General features: G+C 47.4%; 1 protein-coding gene across 11 annotated transcripts in view; it reads right to left on the reverse strand.

The window, feature by feature from the left end:
* LOC144112757 (uncharacterized) overlaps positions 1-25,961 on the reverse strand; it is a 55,434-nt gene extending 29,473 nt beyond the window's left edge. For 6 of the 11 annotated variants that reach the window (XR_013310449.1, XR_013310448.1, XR_013310447.1 and 3 more), the window contains exons 1-4: positions 25,643-25,913; positions 24,688-24,833; positions 19,346-19,566; positions 12,869-13,055 (exon numbers count right to left, since the gene is read on the reverse strand). Coding sequence is in view for 7 of the 11 variants with exons in the window: in XM_077645580.1 (XP_077501706.1) it covers positions 12,869-13,055; positions 19,346-19,566; positions 24,688-24,833; positions 25,643-25,749 (661 nt within the window). In the remaining 4 variants the exon portion in view is untranslated. Of the gene's footprint in view, positions 1-6,322; positions 6,809-12,868; positions 13,056-19,345; positions 19,567-24,687; positions 24,834-25,642 lie in introns of those variants that run through there. The other 5 variants (XM_077645576.1, XM_077645577.1, XM_077645582.1 and 2 more) reach the window with 4 other exon arrangements.
* Between the last annotated feature and the right edge of the window lie 234 nt (positions 25,962-26,195).

Consider the following 26,195-nt stretch of genomic DNA (forward strand, 5'->3'; position numbering starts at 1 on the left):
CACAGATTCCTAGTTGAAATGTGCCAGCATCTGTGGGTCCGTTACGGCCAGGGATTCCAGTGTGGTGAAACCCATACACAAGAGTTAAGCGGGCCATGTCCCGTCAAGAATGCTGCATCTGGAGCAGCATTCCACAGCTGGAGGTGTCACAAAGGAGTGTGGAAGGCGTCGTCTTGTTAATGCTCTCACTCTTGTTGTAGCTTATGCTCCTGTTCAGCGATTTTTTGTGTCATTAATGTTTCTCAACAATGCCACATCACGTCATACGCCTTCTCAGTGTCTGAACTGTGACAAGAACATCGCCACCGCAGCCGTGGGCTCGTGCTTGAGTGCTCGCGTCGGCTACGGGAGGTCGTGGGTACGATTCCCGCGGCCTCTGGTCTACCAGCCAATTAATCCAATTGGAACAGGCGGTCCCCCGGCCTAGTGTCGGCTCTCCAGGGGTGCACTGCATAAGAAGGATAGCCTGCGCCGCAAAATTAACGTCAAATGCGGCCACAAGAACGTCTCCACGTGGTTAAAACCCGCAGTCCAAAACTCTCGCCTTGTGCCAGTTACAAAACTTGCAACGTTCACCTCTCTAGCCTCAAGAGATGTGCCATAGCACTCACCGCTCACAAACCCCCTTCGAGCGAAGTGCAGCGGTATTTGCTTGCTACCGTTGTGGCTGGCTCACACGCATCGGCAGGTGTGCATGACGGGTTAAAAAAAAAATGGGCTTCTACTGCACGAGGTGGATTTAGGGTTGCTTGATGGCGGAACTTATCTCTGATCTGTCAAGGGAATGGTTTGGGCGAAGACTTTTCTCCCAAGCTTCTCACCTTTGATGAGCAGAGCACCATGGCGGGGGAAATCTTAAAACCCGTGGGCACCCGGTGGCACTGGGAATCGAACACAGCACCTCCCAAATGTGAGGCGGATGCTCTACCACAAGGCCGCGCATCGGTGCTATGATCTTCGCCAAAAGGCAGAGAAGTGAAAAGCCGAAAGACTGTCGTTCGGTAGCTTACAAAGTCAAGCTGTCATGTTCCAATAGATTGACCGAAAGTTTGAGCTATAAAAGCGAGCACGAAACAACGAGAATTCACAGTGTGAGCATGTGTTTGAGGAAGGATCGCACATAAAAGGTTTTACCACTAAACGCACTCATCATAGTGCTTGCATGCGGCACAGCGAAATGGTGATATCGATATGGAATTCGGCAGCTGGCGCTTCTAGCCCTCGCAATAAAGAGGAAGTATTAATTTTTCCCTTTGCATAACAAACATCCAGTAGAACCCGCTGTTAGTGTTCGCGGTTGCTCCGTTTTTCCTGGTAAGTTTTTTTTTTTTTCATATGAGCCAGATAGTCCAGCTGCCACAGAAGCCCCTACAACTGAAACTCGATCGCCTATATCTATTGCATAATGATATTGTTGCATAATTCCCTTGTCGTACGTCGCGAAAGTCATCTCACGATGGTAGTTAACACCGTCCCAGAATTCGTTCAATGCGCGCGTATTGGCGACGCCGGCCAGAAAAAGCAAGACTATACACGTTCTCTATATAGGCACTTGTTCGCCGCTGCGTTCGGCGACTTCTGGAAGCACCCAGGCCAACGCCAACACACTTACAGACTATGTGATTTTTTGTGCGTCTGTTGGCACAGTTACACCGATGCTGCGACGCTAGCGCAAACGACAGCACAAAAACGAAACTATGCCGCGGCAGACTGCACAAACAGTGCTGTACGAAATGCACTTGCATGGGTTCGCTCCGACAATTTTGTTTCTGCCATCCGCTTTATTCTTGTCGCCTGCACCTTAGAATACACAATTTCTGGATTCCAATATAGCAATGATTCTATCGGATTAATGCGGCCACCGCGACAGCAGCAAAGAAGCACACACGTACCGCATTTTCGTACGCTCCAGACATGTTCCCTCTTCATTGCTGAATCCCTTCCACAATTATCTACTCAGGCTTACCGAGACTCATCGCAGTGCGTTTCTGAAGGACGGTATTTGCTTGTGTCAGCTTTGTCTCCTTTTCCCTTATATATCATGTTCATTCTACTTGATCGCCATCCACTGGGGGCTTTGCAATCCACTACCATTTTGTTCAGTACCTCTATTAATGTTTGCTTGGATTTTGGTCCAAGCTTTATTGATATAATCGCAATACCATCTGGTCCTGTCGACGTGCCACTAGCAACCTTCTCTTGTCGTAACGCGAGCGCATGGTTGCGCTCTCTGGAGGGCCACTGCGTCCGACATGGCCACTCATCGCAGCCGAGTGGCGCAGCAGAAGTTGGACCTGGGCGCGGCACTTCGCATCATCTGCCACTTCGCTTCGATGCGCGGCCGTGTCGGACACAGTGGCCCTCCAGAGAGCGCAACCATGCGCTCCCGTTACGACAAGAGAAGAAGGTTCCCAGTGGCACGTCAACAGGACCAGATGGTATTCCGATTATGTTAAAAAAGAAGCTAGGACCAAAATCCAAGCAAACATTAATAGAGTTAGTGAACAAAATGATAGTGGATGGCAAAGCCCCGATGAATGGCAATCAAGTAGAATGAACATGATATATAAGGGAAAGGGGTACAAAGCTGACATAAGCAAATACCGTCCCATAACAGTGACATCTGTGGTGTACGTGGTGGTGATGCAGATTATAAAGGACAGGCTGCAGGTTTGGGTGGCGAACAAGGGGGTGCTATGGAGCTGCAAAAATGGTTCTGGAAACAAAGGAGGTTGGAGGACAATCTGTTTTCACTGACACAGTATATAGAAGTTGCTGAAAAGGAACACAGGCCCCTATGGCTAGCATTTCTGGATATCAGGCGAGCCTACGGCAACATTATTCAAGAGGATTCGGGGGACATACTGGGCACATTGGATGTGGAAGATATGGAGTAATTAATCTTTCAAAAGGTATATATAAAGGTAACAGAGTGCTTATAAAATCTGAAAAAAATGTGTTGCAGCATGTAGACATACAGCGGGGGCTTAAGCAAGGATGTCCTCTGTCTCCTTTGTTGTTCATGTACCTGCAAGGGTTCGAGCCCAAACTAGAGATAAGCGGACTAGGCTTCAACCCTTTTTTCAAGCACGGAGAATGAATTAAACAGTCATTACCAGGACTAATGTACGCGGATGATGTAGCGCTAATGGCTGACAATAAGGAACATTTGCAGAACTTGATTACCATCTGCGATACAGAGGGAGATTAGGTTTGAAGTTTAGTAAGGAGAAATCTGCTGTCACGATATTTAATGATGAGGGCGGCCAGCATAGAACACAAGAGTTCACACTAGAAGTCGTGGATGAGTACAGGTATCTTGGGATGTGGATAAATAAAGGGGTGATGATGCGGTGAATGAATAAAGCTAGTAGGAGTGCAGCTGTCATGAAAAATAGGGCACTGGAATTACAATACGTATGAAGTGGTAAGGGGGATCTGGAAAGGTGTGATGGTTCCTAGTCTGACTTTCAGCAATGCAGTCCTGTACATGAGACCAGAAGTTCAAGCAAGGTTAAAAGTCAAACAACGCGGCATAGGGAGGCTAGCTTTGGGGCCACATGGCAATACACCAAATCAAGGGGTACAGGATGATATGGGATGGGCGTCGTTCGAGAGCAGAGAAGCTAGCAGTAAGATGGCATCTGAGGAGCGATTGAGAAAAATGGGGGGAAAGCAGTGGGCTAGGAAAGTATTCAGATACGTGTACAGAAGGAGGAACGCGTTCACATGAAATGGAGAAAGCGAACCAATCAATTGACAAGCAAATATCTGGACAGGAGTAGGAGGGCAAATCAGCAATTATCGTTTAAGAAAAAGTTAAAGAAACAGAGTTCTGTGGAAAACAGGAATGCTGACGAAATCGGCACTGGGAACACACAGGATCTTTAAGCAGAAAATATCTATGATAATTGTAGGGGAAGCTCTGTTGTTTGAGGCCAGGATGGTAGGTTTGAGGACTAAGACATAGAGTCAGGTATCACGAGATAGATATGTTGTGCATTGCGTGCGGAGAGGAGGAAACAGCTGAACACTTGATACTTCTCTGTAAAGGGCTTCACCCTGCAGTGGTAAGCAGCGGGGCTGATTTTTTCAAAGCAGTGGGGTTTAAGGACAATGAAGAAAAATTACATTTTAGGCGGATAGAAGTAACCAAGCGAAGGTTATCTGATTGGCGGCTAAAATCAAGACAAGAGTAAAATTTCACAAGTCATGCTTTGTGGCTTGAACCACCACACGATTTAGAGAGTTCAGCCTTATCCATCCATCCATCGATCCAGTGTATTCATACTAAGGGTGGACGGCCCTGTACATTATAAATATAAGTGAAGGGCATGAGTCTTCGAAAGGCACTAGGTGAATATTGCCCACGTGTGAACTATTGCAATTGTTAAAGATGCTCTGCCTCGTTCGAAGTGCCTGGAATCGTTTACAAGATACCCGGCAACGATTGTAACTCAGTCTACATCGGAGAAACAGGAAATCTACCAAGGCGGCTAAGAGCGCTGTAATGATTTCGGCAGGAATCAAACAACCTCAAGTGCTGTGGCAGAACATGCGCAAACAGGACATGAAATTGCTTGCGATACGATAATGTGGAAATCGTTGCCACTGAAAAATTCGTAAGCGTGGCTGGGCCTGTAATCCTTAATACTACAGACCATGCTGAATACACAGAACAGAACAAAGGGAAACCTTCACCAGGCCTATGCAAAGTCATTGCGCTGATTAGTTAAGGCTTCATAAGCTTCTTTCATGATCGGTCCTTCATTGTGGACAAGAAACCTGTAAGGATTCCGAAATATAATCATCGTGTTTGGCATGGTCAGGGACCGAAGTTTCATCCTACCTTTAACGCAAAGTGGGAACTCCACGACCGACAAAGGGTGCCCTATGCGCCTAAGCTAACAGCAGTTGTGCCCTGCTCCCAAAATATATTCCACAACTGACGTCAAAAAGCAGGTTCGCCAGCAGGTTCGGAATCCATTTTGTGCCACTTCTCTTAAACTGCCCTACCTGAATCCACGCACTTTTTGTGTTCGCAGAAAGCACAGGTGGCAGAAAAAACCTTCCAGAAAATTGGTGTACTGCAGTGGTGTTCTGGGGGGTACTTCTGTCAGTAGGTCATGCTAGATAGCATTTCAACAGAGTATGTCCCCCCCCCCCCTTTAAAGCACATTCACTTGCCTGTGAGATTGAACTTCTTTTAAAAGATTAGAATACAGGGTATCATTGCGTAATAATATGAGCAGGAAATAAATTGCCAGTTAAGCTTTGTAGGGGGATAGTTGGTCATGCATACTGATACTGGGAAGGGCTAAATTCTAGAGAAGGGAATCACACCACATAGGAAGACAACGAGGCACGAGTGCTCAGTCTCATTATGAAATAAATTGGTTTGTTGCATATTTTCATTCCTTGTTCGTGTTTCTTAACTGCTCAGACTGATATGATTTCTTCAGATCTAAGCCAACTTTCACAATAAGTCACATTGAAAGCTATGCATATAAGCAGAAGTAATTGTGAAGGCACGTTTCACTTTGCCATAAGTGTCACAAAGATACTCAAAATTGGTAAATTCATATTGGTTGGCATCAAGGAAAAGCTTTTGTTCATTGTAATAAATCTTGCTAATGTGTCGATATTTATGTATGGTACTGGTTATTCGAACGAGCTCCTCGACATGCGCATGGGCAGCCACAATTTCATGGCACTTAGGTACACTAACTTTATGCTTCTGTTAAGGTTTGTTGAACCGCTGTTAAAAAAGCTGGGATCACGTCATGGGAGCAGCTTAAAGGGAACCACTGGAACTTACAGAAGCACAATGCATCCTTCAACTGGGGCCATTGATTTTGGAGTTTAATTATTATTTTAATGTTAGATAGTTGTAATGCAGCTCTTTCTCTCTTATTAAATGAGTGGTAGACACCTTTGACGATGCCCTAAAATCTCAACTTGACAATTGAGAAGTATGATTATGTTATACGTAAAGTGTTTCAAACTGTACTTATAGATATTACAAGTTTTGAGAAAAATTTTATCAGTCTTTGGCATTGGCAAAGCAGCAAAGACTAATATTAAACATGGATCAAAATAATATTATTTTACCGCATATTCCAATATTGTCCACAATTCTTGCGGAAATTTGGAAGAGATATTAGGATGCCAAAATGTTTTAAACATTACGAATGTCTTCAAGTAGAACTTTTTGCTAGGCTTGTTGGTGCATGTTACTAAAAGAAGCGCCTACAGAGACAAGACGTAAGAAGTGACACGGGCAAGCGCTTACTGACAACTGATTTTTTATTCAGGGAAACACGCAATATATAGGCGAATAGTACCGGTGACAATAAGAGGTGGTAAACGTCACATGGTGTATAGGGACATAAAAGCAATAAAAGACTTGCATGGTGAATATGTAAAAACGATAAAAAGAGCAATGACACGTGGTGTACAGGCCACATGAAAAGGAAAGTATAAAAGGTTTTTAAAAACAAACATGAATTTCAGTTTTTTAGGCATGCACAGATGCCAGCTTTTTACACATGTTCCAAATTCAACCGCGGCCTTCTAGGAAAGCCAGTTCACTTTCATAGAGCAATTTTGACGGGTCACTTACGCATTCCAAGCCCTTTCGTTTGATGAAAAACGCCTCTTTTAACTCACGAGCTAAGCTGTCTCGACTTATGTCTAAAACAACAGTATCTTCTAAGCGAGGCACGCACTTACATTTTTTGACTAGTCCGTCCGTCCGTCCGTCCATCCATCCATCCATCCATTGCATTCATACTAAGGGTGGACGGCCCTGTACATTGTAGTTATAAGCGAAGGGCACGAGTCTTCGAAAGCAACTAGGTGAATGTCACCCACGTGCTAACTATTAAATTGCACGAGGATCTTGCAAATGTTAAAGATGCTCTGCCTTGTTTGAAGTTCCTGGAATCGTTTACAAGATATCCTGCGACGATTGTAACTCAGTCTACATCGGGAGGCAGGAAATCTACTAAGGCGGCTAAGAGCGCTGCAATGATTTCGGCAGGAAACAAACAACCTCAAGTGCTCTGGCAGAGCATGCACGAATAGGGCGTAAAATTGCTTGCGATGATGTGGAAATCATTGCCACTGAAAGAAATTCGCAAGCGTGGCTGGACCTTGAATCCTTAATACTACAGACCATGCTGAATACACTCAACAGAACAAAGGGAAACCTTCACCACACCTATGCAAAGTTTTGCACCGATTAGTTAAGGCTACATAAGCTTCTTCTTTCATGATAAGTCCTTCATTGAGAACAAGAAACCTGTAAGGGTTCCAATATGTAAATCAACGTGTTCGGCATGGTCAGTGACCCAAGTTTCATTCTACCTTTAATGCAAAGTGGGAACTCCATGACCGACAAAGGGTTCCCTATGCACCTAAGCTAACAGCAGTTGTGCCCTGCTCCCAAAATATATTCCACAACTGACGTCAAAAAGCAGGCTTGCGAGCAGGTTCAGAATCCATTTTGTACTTCTCTTAAGCTGTCCTGCCTGAATCCACGCACTTTTTGTGTGCAGAAAAAAATTCCAGACAATTGGTGTACAGCAACGGTGTTCTGAGGGGATACTTCTGTCAGTAAGTCATGGTAGATGGCATTTCAATGGAGTATACACCCCTCCTTTAAAGCACATTCACTTGCCTGTGAGACATTTTTAAGAGATTAGAATACTGGGTATAATACAGTAAAGCCTCATTAATTCAGATCTTGCGGGAGTAAAAAAATTGTCCGAATTATCCGAATGTTGAATTATCGAATGGACAACAAAAATGGCACATTTACAATTCTTTTATTGCATACCTTCACTTTGAGAAGAAGTCGGTGATAATCATTTGATTTTTCGCGGATAGCTGGGCGGAAAGGACTAGCTTCCGTACGTGCGACAATCCGTCCAGTGCGAGCGTGTTGCATGGAGCACCATAGCAGAACTACTCTAAAACAGCAAGAGTATCTGCGGCTTCTTTTGCAGTACGGTGCACCGGGAGTACATCGCACGGGTCATCTTCATCAGAAGCCTCACCTGCCACACCGAGAGCATCGCTGATTATCTCGTCATCGCTCAACTGGCCGGCGACGACAACGCCGTTGTCGATAGCAACGTGGTCGGCGAGCGGAAATTCGGTGGGGAGCAGGCCAACGAATGCCCAATCGTGGTCCTCTTCTGGCGTTGCAGACTCCAGGCTCTGGGATGTCTCGGGCCACACAAATCCACTGTGCCTAAAACAGCTCGACACCATTTCTGGCGGCATGTTCGCCCACACGTGGGCCAAAATATGCATCGCACTCAGAAGCGTGATGTTGTACTGCTGCTTCCGCTCCATGCAGGGAAGCATTCGTTCCAGCACTTGCTTGCGGTACCTTTTCTTAACGTACTGGAGCACTCCCTGGTCCATCGGTTGAAGAGCAGCGGTAGTGTTGGGAGGTAGGAACACTAGCCGGATCGCCTTTAAATTCGCAACGTTGCAGTGTGCGGAGCAATTGTCCACTATCAAAAGCACCTTGCATTACTTGGCACTGAAGCGTCGATCCAGCTCCTGCAACCAGGAACGAAATATCTCCAACGTCATCCATGCTTTCCAGTTTGCACGGTACTCGACGGGAAGTCGCTTGATGTTGTTAAAACATCTTGGCTACAGAGCCTTCCCGATGACGAGAATTGGAAGCCGCTCCGTGCCCGTCATGTTTGCTGACAACAGCACTGTCACCCGCTCCTTACTCCTTTTACCACCAGTGCACGGGTCCCCCTTGAATGCTATCGTTTTATCTGGCAGTGCTTTGAAGAGTGCCGATTCGTCTGCATTAAAGACGTCGTTGGGGTCGTAGGCTGCCACGTGTTCTTTAAGGTGGACGTTTTGCCAATCTTTTACGACTTCTTCCACCTCACCCCTCTCCCCGCACACGGTCTTAAAAACAAGTCCATGCCGGTCTTTAAAACGGGAAACTAACCCTGACGCCTTGAATGAATCAATATTCATTCGGAGGGCATAGGTCTCTCCTTGCGTGATGGGGTCCCTCTGCGTCCAGCCGGCCGGGAAGGCGAGCTTCCGTGCAAGCTACACGCAGGCGTTGAATATTCAAGTATGCAACACATTTCCTCAACCCGTGGCGCAGAGTCGCAGCCACGGCAGGTCCGGACGAAATAGGCAATGGCAGGGCACGCTAGGAAATAGTTTATTATCCGAACACGAGGTAAAGCACACTGCGGAAGAATGTTCTATCCGTAAAATAGATGTTCAGTAGCTCACCAAGTCGTTGACGTCAACCGGCGTTGGTGTTCGGGGTCCGTGGGGCACTTAGGTAAGGTGCGGCAGCGAGAGTCCCTTCCCGCCGCGCGTTCCCAGCTTTTATCCCTTCGGGCACTGCCTCCCAGGCAGCAAATCGTTGCCGTCAAGCTTAGGCGTGCTACCCTCTCCGTAGAAGGCAGCGCGCTGCCGTGACGTCACGTCAGTGCTGGGGTGGAAATGAGCAGAGCCGCGGGGGTGCCTTCTCTCCACATTCCTGGTGGCCAGCGTGCCCGTGTAAGTCTTGGTCGCCGCTGGCGCGGGGGACGAGGAGGGGATACCTGTGTATCCCACAGCGTGCAGATGAGTGGTCCACTCAACGGCACCTTCGAATCACGGACAGCGGCAATCCACCGCAACAATGCTTCCTCCAGGGCTGGATGGGCAGCAGTTCGTAGGCGCTTCCGACCGGCATGAAATTTCTCGCCCTCAAAGGCTTCCACTATTTGAGCGTCATTCTCGACGTATGTCGATAGCGTGCTTCTTTTCACATCGAACTGGCGCATAACTTCTCTGGAAGCGCCGTCTTTCAGTGCCTTGAGGATCTTCACTTTGGTTGATAAGTCCTTGGCCGCATACTTCGCGTGCTTTGCCGGTACTGCCATCGTAATAAAGAGCACCACGACCGCACGCACCGACACAACACACCACACCACGTAAAGAAACCACAAAATGGCCGCTCTGGTCGTTCTCGTTTGTTGTTAACTGAGAAGTGACTGCAGTAGCTATGCATTTCCGGAATGGAGAGCGGTGTCAGCCGTTTCCAGTGATGGCGATGATCCTTGGACGATGATGATGAACTGAACGTATAGCAGTGCCACTTTTCGTACGCTGGCTTGGCTTGGATTGGAATGGATACCAGCACCATTCTTGCCCTGCCTCCAGTCCCAATTACCCGTGTGTGCGCAATTCTGCGCCGAATTAACGAAGGTTTGCTGCCATAGGGCTATGTACATTTTTGAAGGGAGGGAGTGAGGATGCTGAATTATCCGAATTAACGGGGGCCGAATTAGCGAGGTTTTACTGTAGCGTAATAATATGAGCAGGAAATAAATTACCAGTAAAGCTTTGTAGGGGGCTAGTTGGTCGTGTATACTGAGAATGGGGAGCGCAAAATTCTAGACAAGGGAACAACACCACATAGGAAGATTACGAGACACGAGTTCTCAGTCTCATTATGAAATAAATTGGTTTGTTGCAGCTTATTTATCATATTTTCATTCCTTGTTTGTGTGTCTTAGCTGCTCAGACTGATATGCTTTCTTCAGATCTAAGCCAACTTTCTCAATAATTAGTCATATTATAAGAAATGCATTAAGCAGAAGTAACTGAAGGCACGTTTTACTTTGCCATAAGTGTCACAAAGATACTCAAAATTGGCAAATTCATATTGGCTGGCATCAAGGAAAAACTTTTATTCATTTTAAAAAATCTTACTACTGTGTCAATATTTATGCGTGGTACTTGCTATTGGAATGAGGTCCTCGACATGCGCATGCCCAGCCACAAGTTCATGGTACTTTGTACACTAATTTTGTGCTTCTGTTAAGGTTTGTTGAAGCGCTGTTAAAAGCGCTGGGATCACGTCTTGGGACCAGCTTAACGAGAACCACTGGAACTTACAGAAGCACAATGTGTCCTTCAATTGGAGCTGTTTGATTTTGCAGTTTAATGATTATTTTAATGTTGGATAGTTTTAATGCAGCTCTTGCTGTCTTGTTAATATGAGTGGTACACACCTTTGACGATGCCCTAAAATCTCAACTTGACAATTCAGAAGTATGATCATGTAATACGTAAAGTGTTTCAAACTGTACTTATAGATATACAAGTTTTCAGAAAAATTTTGTCTTTGGCATTGGCAAAGCAGCAAAGACTAATATTAAACATGGATCAAAAAATATTATTTTATCACACATTCTAAAATTGTCCACAATTCCTACTGAAATTTGGAAGGGAGATTAGGATGCCAAAATGTTTCATACATTACAAATGTCCTTTGACACAAAATTTGATTTAATATTGATATTCCTTTAGCTTTACAATAAATTTTTGCGTTTTTTTTACCATTCAGTTTTGAACACTACAGTAAGTCTTGTTTTCTGTTTTACAACATTTACTTATTTTCGCTTGTGCACCGACGTTCAGCTCTTCATGAGCACTACAATGAGCCTTAAATTTTATCATGTGATGATCACATGTTCAAAGGCTGTGTTCTCTCATGTCATGCTAATATATATTCCAATTCATTTTTTCAACACAGAATAACGATTACAAGCACCTTTTTTTGCCTTTATCGCTGTGATCATCAATAGCACCACCTTAAAGAAAATTGTAACTGATTTGTTGTGCTAAAAATTCGTTCTGTTCACCCATTTCTCTTAATAATTCCCTTGAGAGTAAACAAGGTGATGGAACGAAATATTATAATACATAATTTTTTAACGATGTTTCAGGCAAGTTGTTTTGATACTTTGAAAGTAACTGCAGCACAAACATCCACATTCCAATTAAGGAAGACACCCATGGACGGATGCTGCAGCAGCCACATGTGTGTGTGTGAGGGAAAGAGAAACAGCTTTATTACGACACAACACGAAGCACCATGAACATCCTGTGCCAGGGTCACCAAAGCCAACTGTTCAATATCAGCTTGTCCGAGGCTGTGGGTAATGCTGTAATTGAAAGGCAATGGGCCAGGAGGAAAGGGACTGTTCCAGGTTAGCATAGGGATTGGTGCTAATGGGGCATGCAGGAAAGGCTCTGAGGTGGTAGACGAAACAATGGCCAGGGGTGAGAAGTGTACCTTAAAAAGGATGCACTGAAGAATACGAAGTTGGGGGGCAGTGAGAGGTTTGTCTGGAACAGGAAGGCTACAAAAGAGATCCTCTCATGTTGCCACAAGACGATTATTTTTTATCGGCTTTATGTGAATCTGGGTGCTTGTGCTGCAGTTGCATCAAAAGTATTTTAGAAGCCTTTCTTAGACATAACATTATTTTAATGCATATAAGGCATTATTATTGTTACTGTAATTGTTAATTGAAAAAAAAACCCTGCAAAGATGTCACAGATTAGCCTCTTCCTCGAAGAGATAGACTCTCTCATTGCACCAATGGTTTTCTGCATGATCCTGCATAAAAAGCTGATAATTTCGGTCAATGTTTCAGGCTTGCAGCAGGAATGGGATTAAGTAAACACAACATCAGCACACTAAAAAAACCTTTACCTTATGGGGGTTATTCTTGTAATAACGCTCAAAGGGCTAGAAGCAGTAGTCGCTCTCTAGCACCAGCGTGCCAGCCCTAGCAGTCAGAGCTGGGACCCCCAACCCGCGGTGCGCTAAGTCGCAACCACGGCGGGTTCGGGCCAGAGGGGACAAACACGAGTATTCTACTTGGATGAGCATTTATTGCTCCCGAGCAATACAATTAGCAGCAAGCAAGAAAGCAACCGCCGCAACGAGGGAGTGTTCCGCTCGCGTACAGGGGTGAAATGCACAAAAAGGGTGGAATGCACACAAAATGGTGGGCAAGGTTCCGCTCACCTCGCGTGGCTCCTCGCTCACGGCCCGCGGCGGTCAGTTCACACACGGTGGCCGGGCAATAACAGCAGCAGTCTCCGTGGCAGATCTGCGTCTGTGCCTGTGCATGCCTCCCCCAGGAGAACCGCGCGACCAAGCCTTCTCCTGGGATGTGGAGAGGAGGTCTCTCCGTGCTAAGAGGGGAAGATCGCTGCGGGGCGTGAAAGGAAGCGGGGGTGGCGTGAGTGCCCTCCCTCACAAACCTCCCTAACGGCGCGCGGATAACATCGCGTGATAATTACGCGCGGCTGTTACTATGGGACTGGGGATTCGCCTGTATCCCCACATCCCCCTCCTTAGAACTGCCTTACGGCCGAGAAGGACCGCGTTCACCGAGGGGTGTACCGAGTAGGGCCGGCGACACGCCGTTTAACTTTAAAACCAATTAAGAAAAGTTTCAGCTCACAGCCACAGGTGCCGTTGTCGAAGGCTGTGGATGACAGGACAGGAAGGCAGTGCAGACGACCACCATGGACGCCCGTGGAGCCAAGCACTGAAGGGGGTCGATGACCGCAGGTCCCGCTTCAGAGGGTTTACTCGGCCAGGGCAGCCTTCCCGAGAGGCGCGGGCGGCAGGCAGAGTCGGGGCAAATATGCACGTTGCACAGCGTGCAGCAGGCCTCCATTCAGCTCGTTGTACTGTTCGCTCTTGGCTCGCCTTCTTTTCCTCTCGGCGGGGCCGGCAAAGGCGCTTCGACCCATTTTCCTACGGCCGCTGAGGGCTTGCGAGGCAGGCCCAGCGGGGTACCAAGCTGCTTTCGTGGGCGAAGCCTCTGCCGCGGGGAACGGGGAACTCCAAGGCGGCTTCTTTGCTGCAGCATTCGCTGTGGAAGAAAGTGGCGCCAGCTTCCCCAAATTTTCGCTCGCTCTCCTGCGGCCGACCGGAAGCTGTTTGTTTTCGGCCTGGTTGCTCGGTGGTGACAGCGGGCTCTTGGCTCTGGAATGAGGCTGTCCGGAGAACGGCCTGGCTTTGGATGTTCGAAGCAGCAACGGTCGTCTCTGCGTCCGTCAGCTCTCTTCCGGGCTCGCTGCGAAGGCTGGCCTGTGGCTGCAAGGCTGTCTTTTCTTTCTAGTTATTTTTACATTTAACATTTTTTTGTTTAAGTTAATCTAACCCCGCTCGGTCTTTTCCGAAGAGAAAGCGTGTGCTTGCTCTGGAAGCTACAGTGCAAAGTATGAAAGGGCTGTTCCATCCATATTAAGCAGGAGAAATTACTCCCTGCACGTTGGCCAGAGTTAGTTCTGCCGTGGGCGCAAGTTGTAACGAGGCGCTGGGCTCTGTTGTCGAGCCTTGCCTCTCAGTGCGGCTGCCTGCTGGCAGGGGAGGGTGTTCTCTACCGGCCACTCATTCCCTCTGTCACAGTTGGGTTTGAGATCACAGACATGCACCGGTCCGCCGATCGGTCTTAGCGTCAAGAACGCCAACCTGTAGACGAGAGAGGAAAGTTTCTTCCGAACTACATATGGACCCGTCCATTTTGACGACAGAAAAGCAGAGAATTTCTTACTGGCGTCGCTCAGGACGTGATTGCACCTCAACACCAGGTCACCCGGTTTGTAGTAAATTTCCCGGAGAGCGATCATACTGCGCCTTCTGCTGGGCCCGAGCAGTGCTCAGATTCCGGCGGGCTTTGTGTAAAGCCTCCGTCATCCTCGCGCGCACCCCGGTCGCGTAGTCGGCGTGTGCCAACGAAGCAATCGGGGTGTTGCTGCAAACCTGGAGAGTAAGTTCTACCGGGTTCGCCAGCTCCCTGGCAAGGTTGAGAGCGGCAGGTGTGTACCCAGTTGAGTGGTTCACGGTTGACCTGAGAGCAAACACAATCTCGGGGAGACAGGTGTCCCAGTCGCTGTGCGTCTCCACAAATGCAACGAGCATGTTCTTGATGTTGCGGTTCACGCGTTCCAAGGGGTTCGCCTGGGCATGGTACGTGGTTGTTCTTCTGTGCTTAATGCCAAGGGCCGCACAGGAGTCCACGAAGAGTTTGGCAGTGAAGTACGATGCATTGTCCGTTATCAACTCCCCAGGGTAGCCGAATCGTGTGAACACCTCGGTCAGCTTCCCCATGATTACGCGTGCCGTCAGCTTTCGAAGTGGGAACAGTTCCATTCATTTGCTGAAATGGTCTCTCACAATGAGCAGGAAGTGGTTTCCACTCGGAGTCCTGGGGTAAGGTCCCATGACGTCACAAGCCGCAATTTGCCAAGGACCCTGGCTATTGATCGGCTGCATAAGCCCGGGTGTGCGTCCACCACGCAGCTTGACCCTTTGGCACACGTCACACGAGCGGGCGTAGCGAATCGCATCCCGCTTCATGCCAGGCCAGGTAGCGAGGCGGCACAACTTGAGGTAAGTCTTAGGGCCACTCGCATGCCCAGCGATGCACGTCTCATGAAAGTAGCGTAAAAGTGCTCCTCTCATCGTGCGTGGCATCACCACCTTGAAGGACTCGTGTGTATCCTTCTCGGAGGGGATATATCTCAGCAGGATGCCATCGGAGTCGAGCAGATAGGAATCCATCGCGCTCACGGCATTACTAGCTGTGTTCGAGCGCCCCGCACGGACAACAATACCAGTTGCCTCCATGTGCGCCGTGGCCGCGCCGCCTGGCTCCCTGAGCCCGTCGAACACTTTTCGACAAAATGGATCCTCCCGCTGTGCCTCCAATAGCTCCTTTCTGCTGAAAACGCACACCACTGAACTGATGAATTCCAAGTGGTTCACGCTTTCGCCCTGGGAAGGCGGGTAGTCCCTTCCCTCAGGGCGTTGGGTGAGCTTCGCGGCAGTCGCGCTGCTCCGGCTGTTGGGCGCGGCGGAGTGGCCAGTGTTGTTACTTCCCACGCCATCAATGGGCGCGCGCGAAAGTGCGTCCGCCGCCACCACGTTGTTTCTACCCCTCCTGTAGCGCACGGTAAAGTTGTAACCCTGGAGGAGTAGCATCCATCGCGCTAGGAGTCCGCTCGGCTCGCCTAGGCGCCTCAGCCACGTGAGTGCCATGTGATCAGTCTCAATCACGAAGGCAACTCCGTCGACGTAATAGTCGAACTTCCGCAGAGCGAAGATAATCGCGAGACATTCCTTTTCTGTCACGGAATAGCTTCTCTCTGCGGTAGTTAATGATCGGCTAGCGAACGCCACCGGTCTCAGGCTACCTTCGTGATCTTGAAGCAGGATTGCTCCTAAGCCCAGGTCACAAGCATCCGTGTGGATCACAAATTTCCTGTTCAGGTCAGGCAGCCTCCGCTCTGTGGTTTCCACGAGCACGCAAGTGAGATGGCGTAGTGCCGCCTTTTGCTCGGGTCCCCAATGCCACTTCACACCTTTCCTCAACAATTCCGTTAAGGGGGCTTGCAGAGCTGCGCAATCTGGGATAAGCTGGCGATAAAAGTTCACCAGCCCTAGAAAGCGTCGCAGTCCGCCCATTTCTGCCGGCGACGGGAACCGCAATATAGCCCACAGCTTGTCCTCGCACAGCAAAAGGCATCCTTTGTCTAGCGTGAACCCCAACAGTGTTATTCGGGTCGCCGCTATCTGGGTCTTGTTCGGGCTCAGAGTGATTCCCGCCAACCTCAGCCTTCCCAGTACATCCCTGAGATGGTGTAAGTGCTCATCAAAGGTTGCCGAATACACGACAATGCCATCCAGGTAAGCAAGAGCGTGGTGCCACCTTGCATCGCCTAGGACACGGTCCATCAGATGCTGGTACGCCGCGGGCGCTCCGACCAGGCTGAAAGGCATTCGGGTAAACTGGAAAAGTCCCCTGTGACAAGTGAAAGCTGTTTTCTCTCGGTCACTGGGAGTCATCTCCACCTGAAAGTATCCTCTGCTGGCATCGAGCATAGTGAAGTACTTCGCTCCACAAACATTAGACACGATCGAGGGAATGCCTGGAAGTGGGTATGCGTCCTTCCGTGTCACCTCGTTCAGGCGTCGATAGTCCACACAAAAGCAGGTAGTTCCATCCTTTTTGGGCACTAGCAACACTGGAAACCCCCAGGGGCTGTTTGAACGTTCCACAACGTCTGTGTCGAGAAGTTCGTCCACAGCGTCATCGAGCGCTTTCCTCTTAGCCAAGCTGACTGGCCGAGGATTGCAATTCCACGGAACAGCATCGCCTGTCTCAATTTTGTGTCTAACCAGTGTAGTGCAGCCAGGCTGCTCCATGAATACAGCATCGTATTCGTTCAGGAGCAGAGACAAGCGCGCTTTTCCCTCCCCCGACAAACCGCCTGAGTTGTTCAGAGCGGGCGGGAAGACCTGCATGCCGCCGCGGCGCAGAGTGCCACTGCAGGGGGGACAGGGGGGGGTCCCTCGCGCTTTTCCTCTCGGCGCGGTCGACCGGCTGGTATGGCAGCTCGGCCGAAGGCGTTTCGAGGGGCTTTTTCGGGCGATCGTTGCATACGTCTACGCGCGTAGCATCGGAAAGCGAATGTGCTTGTGACGCTTTTGGGAGTTTAACGAACGGTTTCAGGGTGCCACATGCTCACTCCCTATATCCTCCGTTGCAGACGTCAATAACAATGCCCGTCTTGGCGAGGAAGTCTCCGCCAAGAATAACAAAACCGATAGGCTGGGGAGGTGAGCGAAGCGCTGGCGCCTCACTCGTTTCTCCCACCGCACCACAAGCCGTGTGGCACTACTCGCGTGCGCTGTGCCGCTGGCTAATCGGAAAGTGAGGTTGCTCGCTCGCAGTCGGAGTCCGTTCCGACAGAGATGCTCACATACCTCGTTGCCAAACAGGGATGCGCTCGCTCCTGTGTCTAGCAAAGCCATGAACTTACGTTAAGCAACCGTAAGCTCAATAAGCGGAACTGCCGTGTCGCTGCGTGGTTCCAAACGACAAGCCAGCGGGGCTAAGAGTTCGTGTGACTCACTGAGCACCGCTGTTGATGCCGCCAGCTGTGCAGTGTTGCTCATCGGCGGCTCCGTTAGATTCCCGAAAGCACGTGCTCTCGGTTCACGGGGCTTCTGCATTCCCAGGCGTAGTGCCCTCGTTGGTTGCACCGGTAGCAGAGGGTGTTCGGCCGTTGCCGGGCGGGGCAGTTGTCGCCTCGCGCCGGTTGACCGTTCCTCCCTGCCGGGCGTACCGTCGGAGTTTCCCTTTGCTCTAGCCTCCCCGGATCGGTATGTCGGTCCCGATTTTGCGTACCTTGGCCAGGTGCAGTGTGTGCTGCCCGCATAGCATACGTGTACGGGTCGAGAGCTCGGTCAGACAATTCCCAACCATTTCTCAGTTGCCCGTCACTGAATGCAACCGTTTCGGCACCCAGCGAACGAATGCGAAAAGTGTCTCCGTTCCAGCGATACGATAAAGTTCGTCCATTGCCCTCATGTACTCAAGCAAGGATTTGTCCGGATGCTGAGTACACAGCTCCAACTCGCGCCACAGACGACGGTTGTAATCTGCGGGCAAGAACTCCTCGCGAAACCTCGCTCGGAACTCCTCCATTGTGCGTGACCGGTAGCCAGTGAGGCGGAACAAGCGGGCAGCCTGATCTGTCAGTGAGACTGGCATGACACGTGCCTAAACCTCGCCATCGGTAAGCCCCGTCGCCTGCTGGCAGTTCAGCATGCGATCCAGGTACTCGGCGCTTACAAGATCATGATAGCCACCATAGCTGGGAAGGTCCACCCGTAGCCTCGGTCTCGACATTGGAGCGAGTGTTTGCAGGTTGTTCTGCACAATACCCGTGAGGCTCTCTATGAGGCGCAAAGCATTGCGCAACACAGCCTCTTGGGAGTTGGCCTGGCCAGGAAGTTCTGGCTGAGGGGCCGCGTGGGACGAGCAAGGCTGCGCAGGTTGCACCGTGCTCTCCGTACCTGGCGGCATAGCGCTTGGCGAGAAGTGCCTAGCGTCGCCGCTCGTCTGACCCAGTGTGTCGCGTGAATCACCGCTCGGCTCAAACGACATTAGATCGCAGGGGCTAGCGTCAGCCTCTGCCAATACGCCAGCAGTAGTTGTTACTGCCGTGTCAACCTGTTGCTGCTGAGATGCCATATCGGACAACCACAGCAGGGACTGGAAGTCAATCCCGCTGGCCACCATGGCTGGCCTGTGTGTCGCCAGCCGGTCACACAGACACCTGGTTTGCCACACCTCTGGCCACACATTGGGCGCCAAGAATATGGGGGTTATTCTTGTAATAACGCTCAAAGGGCTAGAAGCAGTAGTTGCTCTCTAGCACCAGCATGCCAGCTCTAGCAGCCAGAGCTGTGACCCCCAACCCGTGGAGTGGTAAGTTGCAACCATGGCGATTTCGGCCCAGAGGGGACAAACACGAGTATTCTACTCGGATGAGCGTTTATTGCTCCCGAGCAATACAATTAGCAGCAAGCAACAAGGCAACCACCGCATTGAGGGAGCGTTCCGCTCTCGTACAGGGGTGAAATGCACAAAAAGGGTGGAACGCACACAAAATGGTGGGGGAGGAAGGTTCCGCTCACCCCGCGTGGCTCCTCGCTCACGGCGGTCAGTTCACACACGGTGGCCGGGCGATAACGGCAGCGGTCTCCGTGGCAGATCTGCGTCCGTGCGTGTCCACGCCTCCTGCCAGAAGACCAGCGGGCCCCAGGAGAACCGCGCGACCACGCCTTCTCCCGAGATGTGGAGAGGAGGTCTCTCCGTGCTAAGAGGGGAAAGAGGGAAAGTCTCCGCGGCAGCGTCGCTGCGAGGGTGCGAAAGGATGCGGGGGCGGCGTGAGTGCCCTCCCTCGCAAACCTCCCGAACGGCGCGTGGATAACATCGCGTGATAATTACACGCGGCCGTTACTATGGGACAGGGGATTCGCGTGTATCCCTACAACCTGGTTTATTATATCTTCTGAGGCTCTCGAAAGGGAATCTGGCCAGGTTAGTGCAATTTCTGGTGAAATAGGCCCACTTCACTGTTACCATGGGTTCATTATGCTTTTGCAAACATTGATATTTTTGATTGATGAGGTTCAGGAAAATACTGTATTATAACCTGCAAAGCTTCTATATGAGTCACTATTCAAGGGAAGGCAAAAGAATGCATTGAGAACTAATAAATTTACCTGTTATTGATTCCATCACAAATACTGGAAAAATTCTTATCTGAATGCATCACAAAATTTTTTAACATTCTCTGTTCTTTCGAATCGTCAATATCGCTATATTACAGGAAAGGGCATTGCGTTAATTCTTGACAAATTTACAGATGCGCTGTATTCGTCATTTGAGACATTGTTTAACTGCGCTTTCTTTCTCAATGTTCAGAAAATCATTGATGCGGTGAGCTATGAGAATTTACCAAGCAAACTGTACTCACTTGGCTTTTAAGGTCCCCTTTTCACTATCCTGAAGAATTTTTTGCATGATCATTTATTATTAGATTAAATAACCAAACCGAACCTGGTGATAAACTGCCAATATATATAGGCAGGTAAACCACTGGAGTCTATTTCACCGTCTGTATTCTTTAAAAAATTTAGTAACTAATGGTTTCAGCTCAATAACTTAAGGTGCTTGGTCCTCCAGTGCATGGACAGTACAGTTTTGCTCACAGATCAAGCACACTTTGAGACAGCAATTCATTAGTTGCAGGAGAACGTAAATTGTGTGATTAAATGGTTTTCTGACAATGGAATTTCAGTTAACACACTAGAAAATTATCTGTTTCAGGAAGGCTTATATATAGAGTGGTATTTTTACTTACCCATCGTTCTCTCTACTACAGCTGTATACCAATAGAACATGCGAACTGAATCAAATATCCTGGCATATTCTTTGATACTATAGTAGTAGTTTATTATGGTGTGACCACTTCATTTATGTTTGCATCACATTACGGAAGATTCCATGGTTGCTCTTTAATGTGAAGTTTTTCGCTAGTATCTATGAAGGAAAATGGAAAAATTCAGACATAGCACTCTTAGATAAGGTATTACAATATTTGTTTCATGTCCTTCACGACGATATTGCCGTGTGGACAATATAGCTTGAAGAATGTTTGAAATGTGTTTTTAATAGCTAGCCTATGTCATCAATTGCTCGCATCTTCCTGTTTCTAGGTCTTACATCTTTCCATTGTCTTCTTTTACAAACAGTTACTCATCAGTGCTTTTAGAAATCAAACTTTTAAAAAAAATCTACTTCTCATCGAAAGTTTCGGAACTGCAAAGTATAGGTAGGCACATGAAGACAACGCGCTGGCTTATATGTGCCTGACAACTTTGATGGGTCACCCAATGAGCTCTTTACTGTGACATCTGTGCACAGCCTGAAGGTGCAACTGAAATTGCTGTATTAATCTTCAACATTTACTGCATTACCACTCGCAGTCTAATGACAGTGAAAAAGCCGCTGTTGTCTGTGTGCAGGTGTATGTGGAAGGTAAATGAAAGTGCCTTTCCCAGACTGCATCTTCGGAAAGAGCATAGATAAGGTGAGACTGAAAATGTTTAACCATGGCACATTACAAACCGTCATGTAAAAGCAATTCTACTTGATAGCACACTTCTTGGGAAATCACATTCCCACTGTGAGTGCACTATGATCAGTTTGACTGCAACATTTCTAAAAGAAAAAAAAAACTGTGCTTGTGTTGTGCCTGGGATAATTGTTTCTGGTACCTTTTGCTTCTTTTCATTCTTCTTTTGCTTCCTGTTGCAGTAATTATATAGTCTGCCTTATCTGATGTATCTACAATCTACAATTGTCAGACTGGGAGATGAATAGGAAAGAGGTCTGGGTACATTGTCAGGCATATCATGCCTTTTCATCAATGTATAGACAGGACGAGTGATGTACATTTTATTTTCTTCTGCTCAATAAATGACCTGATTTGAAGCTTTGTACACAAGCATTGTTACAAACATATTGATTTATGATTGACACATACTGTAATCTGGGGATTTAAATTCTTCTACAGGGCCTACTGGCACTTTTTGTGCTGTCTGCATCATTTTTGCACTGAGCTCAGGTTCATCTGATGTATATTCTTCCATGCTTCATCTTTAACGGGGTACAATGTATGCTTTACATAGTTTTCTTGCCTCAGCGGCTTTGATAAGAACAAATGTCAAGAGCTTTCAACCTGACATCTTAATAATAAGCAAATTATTTCTACTTCTATTTAATGAAAAAACTTCATCTTTGTGATGCCCACGTAATCAAATGGCCTATGTCCCGCATTACAGTTTAATCCCTACTGTAACTTTCTGCTTGATAAAAATTCCATACTTTTCACTGAAAATGAAATGGGTCCTGTATTTCTACAGCACTTACTTTAAGGAGCTTTAAACCTATTTTTTTCTGCGGTTGACAAGATATGATATCAGCTCGTTAACGTGAAATATAATTTGCCTTCACCGGGTAATTGCCATCTGGATTTACATACACGCAAAAGAAACATCCTAAATTGAGAATTTGGCGTAGTTGCAGCTCATATGAACCAAGATCACCCAGTCTCAACCAGAAACCTGTTGGCCACAGTTTTAAACAAAGAATCATAGTTGTTTGCTAATATGTGACGGCACACCTTCTCTTCCAAAGCATTGTCCCAGCTGGAACTAAGTGAATCTAAAATCAAAACAGGTGCACCTGAAACTCAACGGCAAATAGTTCCAGTTAGCGACTTAATAGAAGATGAAAGCTTCTGTCTTGGCCCAACAGTAGGTCAACTTCATAAGCATGGCAGATTTCAAATGGTCTCCAGCTATGGAAACCACAGGGTTCTATGTGGTCTCAGCTGGGATATGTCAGATTAAACTGTCTACATTTTCAGTTGGTACCAGTCAAAAGCCTGCAGGGATGCATTGCTGCAGTGTTAAGGCTTCTGCTGTAATCTTTCTGTGCGAGATGTGTCCTAGTTTTGATTAGTTCTTCTTTTATAAGGAGTAGCTCTTAAAGAGACCTTTTTGACACCGGCTGAACCTCGAGAAAGAGTAACAGGGAATACACTTTAGTGCCCGTGGCAGGAACTGCTAGAGGAGATGGGTGGGTATGCACTTGTAAGCGTGGCTGCAAGCCATTCTGGCCTATGCGGTTTCACCCATTTGGGCACCGTAAACTCATTGGGCTGCAGCCACAACGGGAATCATATTTTGAAAAATCTAAAAACTCATGCGGATATTATGGTCAGCTATAATTAACTTTTCAATAAATAAGGCCCGTTACTGTAAATGGCAAAAAATTAAATCATATATTAGATTACCAGCCTGCTGGTTAAATAACACATGTTAGTTTATTTTGATGCACTCCTCGGGCCAAAACATGCTGTTGTGCTCAATTCTACTCCCACATTAGAAGACTGATATACACAGGAACTGACATTAACATGTTATGCCTAATTTGGCTACTATAAAGATATTTAGCCATTCCAGTCATTTGAAAATAACTTGCACGCCACCAAAAGTGAAGATTATTTCATGTTTCTTGACTGGTATATACCAAACTTCAGGCAGGTTTTGCTCTCAAAAGCGGTACCCGAAACACACTGCAACATAACTTGCGCCCCTTTGTGTCTCTGAGTAGCTAGGAGAAAAAAACTGAACTTTACTTGCTGTTCAGTTTATTTACCTGTCTGCAGATAATGTATCACCATTTGGAGCTATAGCAGGTGTGCGGGGGTAAAATGGATGAACACATAGTACGCAGGTGAGCAAAGTTTTCGGAGTGCCAGAGTGGCCCTTTCTAAAACATATAAATAAAAATATTAAGGCACACACTGTGTCAGATAAAATGCTTGTAAGTAAAGCCACACAGATCTACGAGCGCAAAAAGCCTCAGCAACATGCCCCTACGGAGGCAGCTGGACTGAAATTTCTTTACTTGTCCCGCAGCACATCACTCCAGTGCTGGGGCATGCTCAATACAAGAGAAACAAGTAAACAAAAAATGTGTTCCAAAGAAGATAAGAATGAGTACCCAGGTAATTAGCCAATTACATGCTACCAATTGTAGCAATGCCTCTTGAAAGTGAATGAAATCATTTGCACAGCTTATAACAAAACTTGATGGCTCAGGAGGGGGGCAACGACAAATGCGTCGGTTCAAGTAACACAAGGGGCTTGGTTAAGGTCATGGAAATAATTGTTGAAATAAGCTCAGCTAGTGTAGTGCAACCAGTAATTGAATGTCGGTATGAATAAAAACAAGAATGATCAAATATTCAAAAGATTCCAAATGCATTTGAACTGTACAGTGCAGTCAGTTGTGACAAAAGGAGTGTGAAAGAACAATAACCCTAGCAACACTCATGACATACAGAACAAATGCCTTTCTTCTGCACAGCTTCAATATAAGCTTCACAGGATTTCACGTAATGCAAGGATAATCTCGTACAGCACGAATTATTCATGCTAGCCGCACCTGTGCCTCTAAGGCACACTGTTCCACTTGAACGCTAATATTCAATAATGTTATCACACCACTGGTTCACTTCAAACTTGCCGTGCCTTGACACAGGTAGGTACTGGTGAAGTAAAGCTATGATGAAATTGAATCGCTGCTTTTAAGCTACTCTAGAAAGGTCATGAAGCACATATATATTTTTGTATTTGGTCTATACAGTGCTCAAAATTCCCAAGCAGAAGCATGAGCATAAAAACTGTAAAAAAAAGCATTACACATTATAACACAATGTCTTCGATTAGAGCCATACTCTCATGATGCCCACAATGCCTTTTTGCTTTCTTCTTGATGCTCTTTCAAAAGATAAAAAAGAAACAAATGAAAGAGAGAGAGAGATGCCAGACCAGAAGACTTTTGTCAGGCTACAAGCAAAGACAAGAAAAAAACAACTGTCTGTCATACCCACACATACCTATTCTTTTACAGGTGACATGCTTGATATCCGGTATCAATGGCTGATAGGCTACCTCAGGTTGAGGTAGCGTTGGCTCAATGATGGACGAAAGGAGATGCAATAGCAGCGTGATGATACCGGTGGGGTAGCTGTACAGTCCTTCACTGCGGACGCATTTGAAGAAAGGTTGAATTAGAGAGATGCTTTCGTAAATGTGATCAAAGAAGCAACATCCCATTACAGCCTCTAGCGGTTCAGTCCAATGTGTTCAGGAGTGGAGGCTAATGAGTAATTACCTATGATCCATTAGCTTGCATAAAAATGGTTTAAAAAGGCAGTCATATTTTCTTTAGAACTATTAATCGCGAATCACGTTATACTGTTATCGCTTCAGGCTGAAAATGGGGAATGACATTCAGTATATTGAACGTAATTCAAATAAAACGACAACGTACCTTCCAGTGTGCCATTACCTCAGGTGCACTGTAATGGAATGGTTCTGCTATTTTTAAACGTAGTTTCGTTGACCAAAGGTATTAAGAAACGCAGCACTTCATACGACTGCGACATGGAACCGGGAATTTTACATATCGAGTAAACACTCAGGCCGCAGAATCAAAAGACGCACGCCGCTACAAGCACTTTTCCTTCCAATGGTCTACTTTTTACGCGTTGCTCCTGTACAGTCAGAATAACGAATCAAGCTGCGCCTGAGTTCTCAGCGTGCAACCAAATTCTATCATATAACTTATTCGCAACGATGCTGACGCAAAGAGCGCAAGGGGGCGAATCTAAAAGGCGCATAGCTGACACGCGAGCGTGTCAAAACAACACCTATCTGCAAGCGATCGTGTCGTGCTCGCATTTCGCACCTCACGGCGAACAAGACGTAAAGACCAAGCCTAAATGCATTCGCAGCCCTCATGCATCCCCACGACACACCACAAAAGTCATTTTACAGTTCTGTACTTACATTCGTCTGCAATCATGGTAAGCCGTTTCTCCAACCGGGCGTCGGGGGCCGGCCGCTCCGGCGTGGTGTTGGGTGCGGTACGTCAGAGCAGTTTTTGAGAACTCCATGCACGTAAGAACGTCTTCCGCAGCGCAGGGGCCATTTGTCAGCTTCCGAGTTCAGCCACACTGCCACAACATTAACGGGGCCGCACATTCAACAACAACAAGCTGAAGAAACCAAATCTCGACACAAACACTCTATTAAAGCGTACTAAAAGAGGTAGTGTAGCACACGGCCGATAGTACACATGGGGCGCTCAACCTCGCAACCGGCGAACGAAAAAGCGGCGCTGAAGTCGCAAAAACTAAAACGCTTTAAAAGAAAACTGGTAGCATTATTTTTGCCAAATGCGTGGTGCAATAAACGACGCTACATTTTGTTTGAATTACGAAAGCAGTTGATGGTTAGTGATCTAGTAAAAAAATGTGACTAATCGCAACCAACTGTTCCTGGCGGCGCTGCGAACGAAAGCTTTCGAAAGCGTGGCGCGAAGTAGCTGCAGGCGACGCAG

The sequence above is a fragment of the Amblyomma americanum genome, chromosome 1 (genome assembly GCF_052857255.1).
Source record: "Amblyomma americanum isolate KBUSLIRL-KWMA chromosome 1, ASM5285725v1, whole genome shotgun sequence".
Classification (NCBI taxonomy): domain Eukaryota; kingdom Metazoa; phylum Arthropoda; class Arachnida; order Ixodida; family Ixodidae; genus Amblyomma; species Amblyomma americanum.